The following is a 13,810-nucleotide window of genomic DNA, read 5'->3' as shown; positions in this document are numbered from 1 at the left end:
TTTGCCGTTTAAGAAATTTAGCATTAGTACTTATTATGGATGGGATTTACTATAAATTAGATTTCATCATAAGTTTTGTGTACGTATTTGTACTGTACAAATTAATACTGAATAGTTATTCCCAGTAAAGAAATAGCAATTATGTTTGTTTTCAATAGAATTACTTATATCCATAAGTACATCAATTATTTTCACTAGACTTTTCTAGGGTGAACGCACATTACCTATACAATTACTTAATACAACTATTTTACAACAATTTTACGATGTTATACTTTATGAAAAGTACTCAGTTCTTTCTAATCAATTGTTCACTTCAGTTACGAACTAAATTACCTACATAATTTCCTTTATTTTCCTTCAAGTAAATACTCGCTATATGTTTAAGACAACTATTTTAGGTATGTATATAGGGATGTATAGATATGTTTATGCCAATTATGTTAATTTTTATATTACAGGTACAAGCTCATTATAAGAAAACGCACCTATGAAAATCAACCTTTTTTATTTTTTTGTTTGAAACTTGTTTTTCTTCCGGGGTTGCAATTTTAAAATAATATGTAATAACATATAAACATACCTATACATTTTTAGAATTTTATAAGAATGGTAAAAGCGTAAGGTAAAAGAAAGATAATATTCATTATTTTCTTATATTCAAAAAGAAATTGAAAAATGGCAGGCAGACAGCATAATAGAATAAAAACATTAAAGAGAAAATAAAGCCAACAACACGAATAATCAAAGAAGGCAACCAAAAATTGTCTATTCAAGAAAACAAAACATTAAAAAAAAAAAACAAAAAAAAATACAGGTAACTTGAAAGGTGAGTTTTTGGAATGCCTTTAAAAAACAAAAATACAAACCTATAATTTTGTATGCAATAAAAATTTAATCGTTGATCGTCATTCTAGAAATTTATAAAACAAAAATGAAGCTAGAATCAAATTCAGAACGTTTAAACCAGAAACAACAACAAAATATTGAATTAAATAGAAAACAGAAAGCAATAAAAAAGAAATATGTTAGAATATTTTTAATACAATCGTAGTTCTGAACGCCTTTTAAAATAAAATCCTGTTTAAGTTGAAGGAATGATTATGAAAAAAAAAAACTAAGAAGAAAAAATTTTGAATTCTTAAAAACTCTGATGAATAGATTCTGATTATTAAGCGACAAACTACAAATTTTTTTAACCGCACATCGAATTATCGATTCTTGGGTTTCAACCACAATTTTAGAATTGAAAAACGTACTTTGATAAAATTTCGAGAATAGCTATATAGTTAAAATTGTGAAAAATTTCAGAAAAATCGGTACCTACAGGCAGACGTTATTTATGATAAAAATGTAAGTATCACAGTTACTCTGCTCGTAACACAGAAACAGCACGGGTCAATGAATAAAAAAAATTCTACTGTGAAAAAAATTGCTTTGTAAATAGATTGAGTTGACATGTATAAAATGCTGCTTAGCGGCTGTTCACTGTATGACAAAAATTTTGAGAAAATGTGCTACTTGGTCATAATTCATTAAAAAATTAAATTGTTCAAATCGATAATGTAAATTGGGCTATCTTATATAAATTTTTAATAGCAAGAAGGCGTTTAATTATTTATTACAGTTAATGTAACCCATATTCAACTTAAAGTTACCCAAATTTCTTCTTGTCTACTATACAACTTAACTAAATTTCTATTATATTTAAAGAAATTTTAGTTACTTGTATTCATTATATTAATATTTTGTGTGCAACTCATAACTGTTTCTTAAATTCCAAAAAAAATATTATAAGTATATCTTGGCTATTAACCTTGATTTTGTCTCTTTAACCAAAAATTTAAAACATTCAAAATTTTTTAACATTTTTAATTACCTATACTTCATTTTATTTTAAGTATTAATTAAAAGCTTATATAACTAATAATAAAACAATACAAATTTCATGTTTATGAGCATGTGTATAATTAAATTCCACTGTAGTTATTATTAAATATTACAAATATGGTAACAAAATTAAAATTGGCTGGCATCATACAACATTTTAAATAATAATTTCAATTTAATAATATGAAACTAATTTGAATTAAATTCATTATCAAGTACATTACGTTTAAGTGTTATACATAATATGAATCAGCATTTGAATAAATTCGGATCGTATACTTAATATTTTTAATTATAATAATAATTTCGATTTTTTTTTTCCAAATTGTATAATCATATATAAAATAGAATTAGAAATTAATTTTCTAATTAGTTTCACACTTACATTTAAAAAAAAAAATATTTTGCGGCTCTTTGAAAAACAAAATTGCAAATTAATGAAACTAAAACAATGAACCACATGGTTTTTTAAATAAAATAATTGATTTTAGTTCAATTTTCTTTCAAAACTATTAAATTTAGCATGTTAACATTTTGTAAAAAAAAAAATGTTTTTATAAAAACCATACCATTTTTTTTATACCCGTATATAATGGAAATGTCACGCGAAAAATTTGTTTAAATAATATTTTTGAATAATAAGTTTTATGCGGTTTAATTCACTACCCAAAGCATTTGAAATTTAATAAATTCAATTTAAGAGACTACACAATCGTATATATTCATAAATATGTTAATTAAGTATTTTGTGGCTGAAAACTAATAAACATGAATACTAAATTTTAATTAATTAAAATTATTAAAGTAATAAATTACTCATTATATATTTTTATTAAAATAATTAAGTAATGGTAAAGCAGTATAAAATTTGGTTTAAGTCCTTAATTGTAATGTAAACTCCTGAAAATAAAATAATATTTCTTGAATTCGGACATCTATAGGCGTTACGAGATGGCTTGAACATGAAACAGCTAAAATATGCAGTTAAAAACATTTCCAATATGATTTTATTTTTTCCAAATCCTACTCCATTTATAAATGGAAGATTGAAAATTTAAAGGTATAAGTTTCATAAGAATTTTGAAAATTTTAAAGGCAAGATATTGCCAATTTCCATATGTGTAACTTAAAAAATACTTGTAAGAACAACCTAATTGATATTTTATTTTTTTTTACTCAGTTCAATATCCTTAATTGTACCTTAGAATGCTAACTGTTTTCTATGGACCATTCATATAATATGTGTATGTCATCTATATTACAAAGAAATAGTTATTTTTTCAATTTAGTTCTAGATCGACTTGTATTGCATTTATTGAATTCAGAATGCGTTATATATTAATCTACAATATTTGGAAAATAATGAAAATTACAACTATATAACAACTCCAAGATTTCCAGTTTCACTTACAATTTTTTTTAAATAAAGTGAGTGTATTAATTCAAATTTTAATAATTAAATTTTATTATTAAAATATTTGAAATAAAATCAAGGTAAGTGATCATTCAGATTTTTATAGAATAAAATTGAACTATGTAATTTAATAATTTCAGATATAAAGATAGTACACATAAGATAACTTACAAGTGCAAGATAGTTAGTTTTATTATGGTACATGAAAAAGTATAATTATTTATAAAAGGTCTGGTTAACACAACAAGTAAATCATGAAGTAACAAACTAACGAAATTAAATTGTGAGCAGAAATACTAAAAGTCGGGGACACTATAATATTGAATTGAATTTTCTTTTTCTATATGCAATAAATTAATTGAATTTTTTTCTACTTCACTCGTTCAGTAAAAAAGTTTAAATTACAAACCAATATGGAAGTTTTTGGTTTTTTTTTAAAGGAAATCTGGTATAATTTTGAAGAAAACTGATAAATGATTTTTTGAAATTTTCTTTTTTGAGGTTATATTAATGATATTTCATAAATCCAACATTATTAAATATACTTATTATAAAAGCAATGATTTTGCTCTAAATATTTTCTCTTATAAAAATAAATCACAAATGTTTAACTTGGCGTATCAAATTATACAATATGAATAAGTAATAACAATTTAGATGTGTAACTAATGTTCGTATAACGCACCTCAAAATTGGAATAGGTAAATTGCAATACACATAGGTTATGTATGTATGTATAAAATTATTTTGTTACTTAAAAATTTCTTAATCCAAAAAAAATATTAAATAAAATTTCGAAATTTATAAAAAAATTAAGTTAATGAAGTTATTTAAGTTAAAGGTTACCGAAGGTAACCTAGCGGTCATAAAATTTTGCCTATATGTAAAAATTTTACAAATAATATTTTAAGTTAGTTGGAGAATTTTTTGGAAATTACTTTTTTCATTAGTATTCTCTGATTTTATAAACTAAATTTATATTAAGTATACATATAAAAAAAAAAATTGAAAATTCAATAATAAAAACCCAAACGAAATGCAGTGCGAAAATAATAATTACAGTGTCACGATAGTATGATGTTAGGTACATAAAGGTGCCACATTTTTCTAAAATTTTTTATATAATTTATTTTGAAAATAAAATCTCGATGTTTCCTTAAAATATTATTCAATAAACGAAAACTAAATTTAATTCTAAACAAGGAAATTCAACTAAACTATATACAAATGATTTTAATCATAGGTATGGGATTAAAAAAAAAATTAAATCATCAATTCAACCATTCCTATTTGTTGAATTTTGTATAATATTGTATGCACATATTTACGTTCGTACGAGTATTTAATATGTACCTTTATGATTAATATAACAGAGTCGGATTTACTATTTCAGGTGGCGAATTAATATTCAAATAGAATTTTTAATGCTTTAAAACGTATTCTTAAGAATTTTATATAAATTGCATGATTTTGTAAATAAAATTATTTTAATAAAGTACTCTAACTTATTCTAGTAGGAACGAATATATTTTATTTTGCTACTAACCCCTAAATCTTATTTAATATTCATTATTAACGTTTTGCTCTGTATTAGCAAAAAAAGAAATTGAAATGCAAATTTTCGATCCGTTTGCCCGGTATTTAATAATTTGACTGCAGCTTTTTGGATTTAAGTGGATTTTGCACTGAAAATAGCTTATATACTGCCTAAATTTAATATCTGTACATACGGTGTTCACATATTTATTATGTATATATACTTCTAGCTTTATCTATAATTATATTATTAAAAGAGGGAAAAGTCGGCAAAAGAAAAATTCTTAAATTTAATAGGTACCAAAACTATTCTTTATTTTAGAAAAATTTAACAAAAAATAAGCACAAAATGTAGTACAATCAACTAAAATCCTAAACCAAAGAAATTAACTCGACATATTTTAACATTATTACGAGAACTTATTTATTTAGATATCGTAATATAGATGTATATACATAATATCATAAATACATATGTATGTACATATACCATTATCATACTAAAATTTTATCCAAAATCCAAAAATTTCAAAAAAGAAAATGGAATAAGCAACAGCATAAAACACAATAAGAAAAAAAGATTTAACCAAGAGTCTAGAGAAGAGAAGAAGAAATAAAATTAAAAATTCGGTCAAAAGGTCAATGAAACTGTGAAAAAAACCCGCTTATATTTTACTTAGTTTTATAAATTTCCAATGATATTCTTAAATTTTTTTCGTACTAAGTAGGCATGTATTTAAAATATACACATATACTAATAATATCTATAAAATAAATTGCTATCACATTTTAATCTTATAAGATGTGCGTTTCAATATTTTATTCTAAGATTAAATTATAAATATGCGACTTGGGTGTGTCACACAAATTCAATTTATTCCAGCTAGCTTATATGCATTCATGGGTTTGATTAAATTATTAAAGTAACATAATATAAACGCATACTGCTGAAACAAGATATCAAATTCTTAAAATTCCTTTATTAATTAAAATTTTTTAAATTAAAAATTTTTTTTCTTTTTTACTCCGATCATATTTCTTACAAATTTTTCTTCTTTTTTTTTTTAGTTTTTACATACATACATTCTACAATTCTACTAACAAAACAAACTTAAACAGCGCAACAGCACCATAAATAAACGCAGAAACAAGAATTTTCAATAAATGTTGGAACAACAACATAATTTTAATTTTGACAACCTAAACAGAATGAGTAATTTTTAAAATATTATACCTACATAATATGTACCATTATTCTTATCTATAAATATATATATACATATATAACATATTTATCGATTTATGGTGGTATATGAATTCCTTATTTTAAATAAATTAATGTTTCCTCAATATATCAATTATAATACATGCATTGAAAACGTAAAGCGAAACAAATCTAACCACATGTTAATATTCAGAATGTCTGCATACATAAGTGCATAATAATATGTAAATTGTGTATTTATTATAAAAATAATACTTGTTTACCTGCATATACATACGATACATACATACATATGTCAATCTGTATAGAGTCAAATTTTTATTTTTGCAATTTAAATCTAAGATAAACGTATCTGTGTTTAAGAACGTATGTACCTACATAGCCACTTTATGCACATTGCACAAACCAATGCACAGATGTTGATCACTCAACATACTTGGGGCGCTTATATTCATATACACGTTATTGTACATAAATAAATCATGTTTAAGAATAAACCATGCATGCATATATTTTCAATCGAATTGCAATTTAATATTATTACATTTAAAAATATACTTATGTATATGCATATTATGTTTACAAATTTCTACACATCCATGACAACTATAGTATGTACATACATATAGACCTACCAAAAACAACAAAAAAAAAATAAATGTTAAAACAAAAAGTTGTTTATCTGGATATTATAACATAATATACACGTCATCTATCGGTAGAAATATAAAAATTATTTTTACGTTGTTTTTTTGTGCATAAACAAGGTATTATTGCAAAAAATGTATAAAACAATAACTAATAAAAAAAATTAAAAAAAAAAGAGCAAAATAATGCACCATTGTTACTGTTCAACCCTGTAAAACAAAATAAAAAATTTTATAGTCGTATTTTTTCAGATGGAACAAAATTTTATTTCTGTTCTTATAAAATAAATGTGTGGGTACTTTAATTTTCAAGAAACATTTTATAATTTATAAAATTACATTTAAACAAAATGGCGATTATCAAAATATTTATATACATAGGTATATTTATTAGTAAAATATTTTAATAGCTGATCATTCAATGTCGATTGCAGTTAAGATTAATTTGCGCTTATTTCGCTGCATTTTAGCAAAAAGTATGAAAACATTTTCATTCAATTCTCTCCTTTCAGGTTTTTGTTTTAATATTATTTTTCAAAATATCTTTTGGCATTTTAATTATGAATATAAAAAATTAATAATTAAATTACACTTTAATGTTTAATTGTTATTTCTCTTTTAAATTGTAATATTTTTATTTGTTTTTTGATTTTAATTTCAAAATTGTAATTCACAGACTAAAATTATAATTTTAAAAAGAAAGTTAGCATAAAAAGGTAATATTCATAAAACAATTATAATTACTTATAATAAAATTAAAAAAAAATATACCTTTTAAAAATTAAAACACTTCAAATACTTAAAATATTTTTAATATTATTTTAAATTAATTAAGAAAAAAACTATTCAAGTTTTCCTCTTCTTTTTCTGCATAAAAATTGTCTAGAGGTACAGTAAAATAATTCATTTATTTAAAAAAAAATATTTTTTTTCTAAAATTCCGGTTTTTTTTTTATTTTTTTTAGAAATACATTATTATATATGGATGTATTATGTACTTTTATGTATATAACTTATATATAGGCAAATACACATATTTTTTCACATATTATTAATGTTATACTATTTTTTTTTTTTATATTTGTAGTATAAAAGTTATATAAATAATCGCGAAACGTGTTTTTGTTTTCTTTTTTATTATTATTTTAAAACAATAAAAAAAAGATGCGATTCTTGAAGATATTCAAATAAAAACAAAAAAAAAAAAAACAAAACCAAAATAAAAAAGAAAGGTAAGTATAACAAAACGCGATACGCGACCGTTTTTTTTAACGTTTTAATTTTAAGCGAACCGATTTGAAAGAGCTAACAACGCAGACTAAAGAAAATATAAACATAATTTTTATCGAATCCGAATACAATAACAAAATATTTCTCTAGATATTACTTTCGTATAACAAAAAACAAAAAAAAATAGTAATAATAACAAATTTAATAAAGGTAAGTAAGGTTAGGTAGGTATCTTACTAATTTTACTCTCAGTATATTTTTGAAAACGGTGTATATATAAATACCTGCTCTCAGAATAAGAAACAACAACAACTATTATTATTATATATATATTTTGATATAAATGCAAAATTCGTATGAATGTAGTTTTTAAATTTGCATGATAGTGGTAGGAACCTTTGTTAATTTTATTTTAAATTCTAAATTTGAATTTTGCCCTTTAAAACCACTTTAATATTAGAGTTCCCATTTTCGATTTATGTTAGTTGTAGATTTATATAAGTAATTTATTTTATTGGATTTTGAATATTTTGAATATTCCTCTTAAAAATTTTAAAACATTGACTAAACTTGTACTAATACAAGATTTTAAATATTGTTATATAAATTTATTATGACATTTACTTGATTGAAAAAATGAGATTTGGAATGTGATTTTTAATTTTTTTTTTAGAGAAAATTTTAAAAAGGTTTGTTCCACAGGAAATTTCAAAAAACACATCAAAATTTAAAAAATATAATAGGTTCACGTTCACGTAGAAAAATGTTACTCGAATTGTTTGTGACCTTTTAATGTTGAAAATTCGGCATTATTTGATACCCATTCAATTTTTCACGCAAACAAATAGTACAATAGTGAGGCACTTTTAATTTTCGGTTGAATACATGTAAAAATGTTGAATACATGTAAAAAGTGGGGATGTGCCAAACAAATACATGTCCAGCGAATACAAACGTTCCAGAATAGGGTTTTACGGATTATGGTGGATGCCCCTTGGTATGTGCGAAATGGAGATTTGTACAGAGATCTAAAACTTCCATATGTAGTTGACGAAATTAACGAAAAGGCGATGAGACACAGAGCTCATCTGGAGCAACATCTCAATATAGAGGCCTCTCGGCTGCTTGTTATCCGGGATTCTTTCAGAAGGCTAAAGAGGACTTTGCTTCTGATTTACCGCAAAATGCGCTTCAACAAATCGGGGAGCGTTGAATCTTCTTCAATTTATATCAAAGAAAATTTGATGGTTGGTCTAAGGGCACTAGTACCAGAATATAAAGAGGAGGTTTTGGTGGTAAAACACATAACTAACTATGGGTTGCCAAGGAATGGCATGTAAGTAGCTTCGATGAGAAAAAAAAAATGTTTTTAAAATGACACTCTTAGTTTACATAACAGTTTTTATATTTTATTAGTTTGCGAAGGTAACATTTTTTATTTTGTATAATAATATATTTCATAAAAATGTAACAAATACTTTAATAGTAATATTACCATCCCTACTTTACAAATTTAGTTAATGCTATTATCTTGTGTTTTTTTAACGATATTAAAAAAACTTACTGTTTCAACACTATTGAGACAATTTTTAAGATTCTCTATACTTAATTACCATAAAAGCAGTACGGCAATATTGTTTAATATCTTTTTATAATCATTCGTTGAAAAAAAATTTAAACACATTTCTTAGGAAATTCGAGAGAATTTAATATCAGTGAGTAGAATTTTAAAACATGTTTTTATTCTCTCACAACATTTTAAGAGAAAATGATAACGTTTACACTACGTGTATAAAAATAAGATAAAATTCAAACAAAAAAATAAATGTTATACATATATACTATAACTATTTAACGAAGCAATTCTGCATTTTAACTGTTAATTTGTTTAAATCGTATAGTACAAATAATTTTTTTTTTTTTTGTTATATCTTCGTTGGTATCGTATTTAACGAAGAAAATAGAGGAAAATTTAAGACATATTATAACTGTTTACATTGGGGAAATTTTGTTAATTCTAGTATCTCTTAAAATTTTAACAACGAACAATATTGTGTATGTAATTTAGCTATGATCATGATTCATGAATCATGAGCAATATAAAGAGAGAGATTGTTTACTATATAAAAATGATTGACGTGATCATCACAATATAAAAATAATATTAAAATTTTTTGTCAGTGTTTATATGAAATTGAATATATACGAGTACTTGTTAGTATCAATTTGTAAATAAAAGTTATACAAAAATATATAGTTGTACTTACCTTGCACGTTTATATTATTTAAATACATATAAGTATATATGTATGATAAGTGATTACAAATATATAATGTGTGTGTATTTATGAATATTTCTTCTTAAAATTAAATTAAAATACGATAGCATCTCCATAATATATTTTCATAATAATCTTATATTTTGATCTTTCATTTGAGCATTCGAAAGAAATTTTTGAAATCTTTTTAATTGTTGCTTCTTCTTTTGATAAAGTTTATATTTTATAGTTTGAATAATTAAAATGGAGAGCATATAAAATTTTAGCCTTGAACTACATTATTTGCGGTTGGCTTTTAACTTAAGCATTTATTAAGATTATTAACATATTTTTTATTACTTTGAACTTTTTCTAAATAGTGTTAAAAGCACAAACGCGCGGTCATTATTTGTAATTTAGATTTAATTATAATATTAAATTTATATTACTAAATTATAAATGTATATAATTGAAGTTAAATAAAATCATAAATTTTGGACTTCCAACGGTGCAAAAATTCAAAAATCCAATTTTGCATGATCTAAATTAAAACATACAAATCTATTACGAGACATATTTTTTTTTTCGATATTAATTTTCGCTCAATTAGAAATGCAACATTTCAAATAAACTCCCGAAAAAATGTGAATGATACCAAAATTATTTACCATTCAATTATGAGGCATTAATGAGCTCGTGTTTTCTTGGTATTTGAATATGTATATGCAATTTTTTATATTAAAATTATTGCAATTTTCCTAAAAAGCTTACAACATTTTACATGTTTTATAAAAAAATTTATTATTATAAAATTATTTAAAGTACCGAAATATTATTAAATATTTTCCTATGCTATTCTTTCCATTAATTATTATTAATTCTTTACGAACCAGGCGTGTGAACAGAATTTTAAAGGAGAAAAATTTTATAAAATTATGCGATCTAATATTAACACATTGTGAAAATTTATATATTTTTATGATTTTTCTTTAAAATATAAGTATTTTTCAATTTTCCTTTACCAATAGCAAAATTTTGAATTAACGATTTGCTTATAGCTTAAAACATTATTGTGTAACAATTTGGAAACAACTGGTAGAAAAATATGTTTGATGCTCATCCTAAATATATGCAATTTTATGTAAAGTAGAATTTTGAAAATTTAGGTACATTATCTAAGTAGTTACATAATTTTTTGAGTTTCCTTTATTGGAATGTTTGTGAAAGACAACAAAAATTAAAATAAATAAAATTTACTAATTATTTATTACAGTTGTTAACTTAAATGTTAAATGTCTGGTTTCATCATCTTTTGATTTTGCAAAATTTTAAAATAGTCTGCTTGCAGAAATAAATATTCGCCTACTTGCAATGCTTATATCATTAAACGGATTTGCCTGCTCGCAATGATTTCATTAAGTCCTTTTTTTATTTAGTTTTTCAGATTTAATTAAAAATTAAATTCGCTTTTGAATAACTAATTAAAACTTGACACAAATAAAAGTATGAGTCTACCTACACGATTTAAATCGAATTAAATGTATTCTTGCCCGCATACTTAAAAAAAAATTTGATTCTCGTAAAGATTCAAAATAATAATGATGAAATTTTCAAAAAATTCTTTACCTTCAAATAATTCTTAATTAGGTAACTAGCTATATAGAACTACATTTATTCATAATTATTTTTTATTCACACGAAGAATTTTGATTTTAAATCGAAAAACATATGAGCTTAAGAAATCAACCTACATTTAACATTCTTACGATATTTTGCTTTAAATTTTTCGTGGGAGTTATTTTCTTTTCTTTTTTTAATTTTCTGATTGATTATGATAAATAATTTCATAAAATATGTCATCGTTTTTTGTAAAATTAAAAAATATTAAAAACTTATTACTGACGAATTTTTCAAGGTATAATAAATTAAAGCCAAAAGATATCAAGACTTTTAATAAAAAATCTATATATATATAAGAATAACTTACCGGGCACTGTGTCTCCATTAAATGTTATCTGCACTGTATGTGTTCCGGGTTCATGGGGTGTAAAACTAGCAACAAATCGTTGACCACCTAAAGATCTTACGGACGATGTAACACGACCACCATTAACTAAAATTTCTAAATTTCCTGAACCGGCTTTTGATCCATCAATTTCGAATTCAACTGGACGACCCATTGATCCATTAGGTATATCTTGAACTCTGATAGCTCTAGCACCTGTAGCATTATTATCTATTGGACGAAACCTTGTTGAATAAATTGGTTCAGTTGTTGTCCCGTAATTATTGCCAGTACCGGTACGTTCAGTTACAGTACGTTTCGTTTCTTCTTTAATTGTTGTTGTATAATTATTACGTGAACCATAAGAATTATCAGCTTGTTTAATAGTTACTCCACCGGATCTAAAAGCAAAAGGGGCAAATTGAATAAAAATATTTTCAAGTTAATGTCTATTGAAAGCAATTAACATACCTAATATTGTCTATATCATCTGAACCCCGCCTTCCCAGTGATGATATTAGTGAATATTTATTGTACTGAGTATTCTTATGCGTTTCATGGTCAATATCTGGACGGTTATATGATAAATCTGTATTCAATTGCCGTTCAGTCATATTCGCTAGCGATTCTAAAGAGTTATGTGAAAGTAAATGTTTCGTTTTGTTTATAACATCCCAGCTATCACGACGTGAAGACGCTGGTTTAATAGAAGAAACACGAACATTTGATGAATGGTCAACAATTGGATCTGGACTAGTAGTTCTACGGTTTAACGATGTTGTTGTAGTTGAACTCATTAGAGGACTCGCACGAATATTTGATTCACTAATATAGTTTGAAGAGCTTTTATACGATTTCTCAACATGCCTTACGGTTTCAATGTTATCTGTATTTCTATTTACTGTTAATGGGCTTGATATACGATGTGTTGCCGTTGTTGTATAATTACTTGGTGATGAATTATAATACCTCGGCAATGGTGATGTTGATAAATTTCTAGGACTTGATGTTACATTTCTTGAACTAGTTTCATAATGACTGGTTGATTTTATAGTAAGAGGACTTTGGTGTACCACAGGGCTGGAACGAATCTAAAATTTAAAATTTTAAAACTATCTTTACAATTTAACAATGTAGAATGGATATTGCTTGCTAAGTAGCATTTTTGTATGTTACTTTGCACATTTATATAACTAAGTATAATAGTCATACATTAACTGGGCTAGCGACAGGACTATCTTTGTGTCCTGTCGCTGAGGAAAAATTTTCACTAATATTTTTAATCAAATAACTCGATGTATTGGAACTATTGCTAAATGTTTTCGATGGACTGTTATAGTCTCTAGGCGGACTTAACGTAATATCTCGTTCATTTTTTCGTTGTTTTATTAAATCGTTTTCTTTTTCAAAATAATAATCATTTTTATTTGGTGTAGTAGTGTGGGTATTATTATGTTTATTAACATCCTTTTTAGTAGATGAAGAATAAATTTCTGTGCCATATTTTGATGGTGACATTATGTCACGTGTAGGTGTTGATGCCAATTTTGGGGAATGAACCTGTGTGTATAATACAGTGAATTTCGAAAATATTCCAAATTAAAA

General features: G+C 24.3%; 1 protein-coding gene across 5 annotated transcripts in view; it reads right to left on the bottom strand.

Moving 5' to 3' along the window:
• The window catches only part of LOC129611221 (filamin-A), an 83,811-nt gene that overhangs the window by 29,442 nt on the left and 40,559 nt on the right, over positions 1-13,810 (bottom strand). For 3 of the 5 annotated variants that reach the window (XM_055524232.1, XM_055524237.1, XM_055524233.1), the window contains exons 7-9: positions 13,418-13,765; positions 12,677-13,296; positions 12,188-12,606 (exon numbers count right to left, since the gene is read on the bottom strand). In XM_055524232.1, coding sequence (XP_055380207.1) covers positions 12,188-12,606; positions 12,677-13,296; positions 13,418-13,765 — 1,387 coding nt within the window. Of the gene's footprint in view, positions 1-7,483; positions 7,847-12,187; positions 12,607-12,676; positions 13,297-13,417; positions 13,766-13,810 lie in introns of those variants that run through there. The other 2 variants (XM_055524234.1, XM_055524236.1) reach the window with 2 other exon arrangements.

This window comes from Condylostylus longicornis, unplaced genomic scaffold (assembly GCF_029603195.1).
Source record: "Condylostylus longicornis isolate FDR11 unplaced genomic scaffold, ASM2960319v2 ptg000048l, whole genome shotgun sequence".
Classification (NCBI taxonomy): domain Eukaryota; kingdom Metazoa; phylum Arthropoda; class Insecta; order Diptera; family Dolichopodidae; genus Condylostylus; species Condylostylus longicornis.
This window is presented reverse-complemented; position numbering and strand designations above follow the sequence as displayed.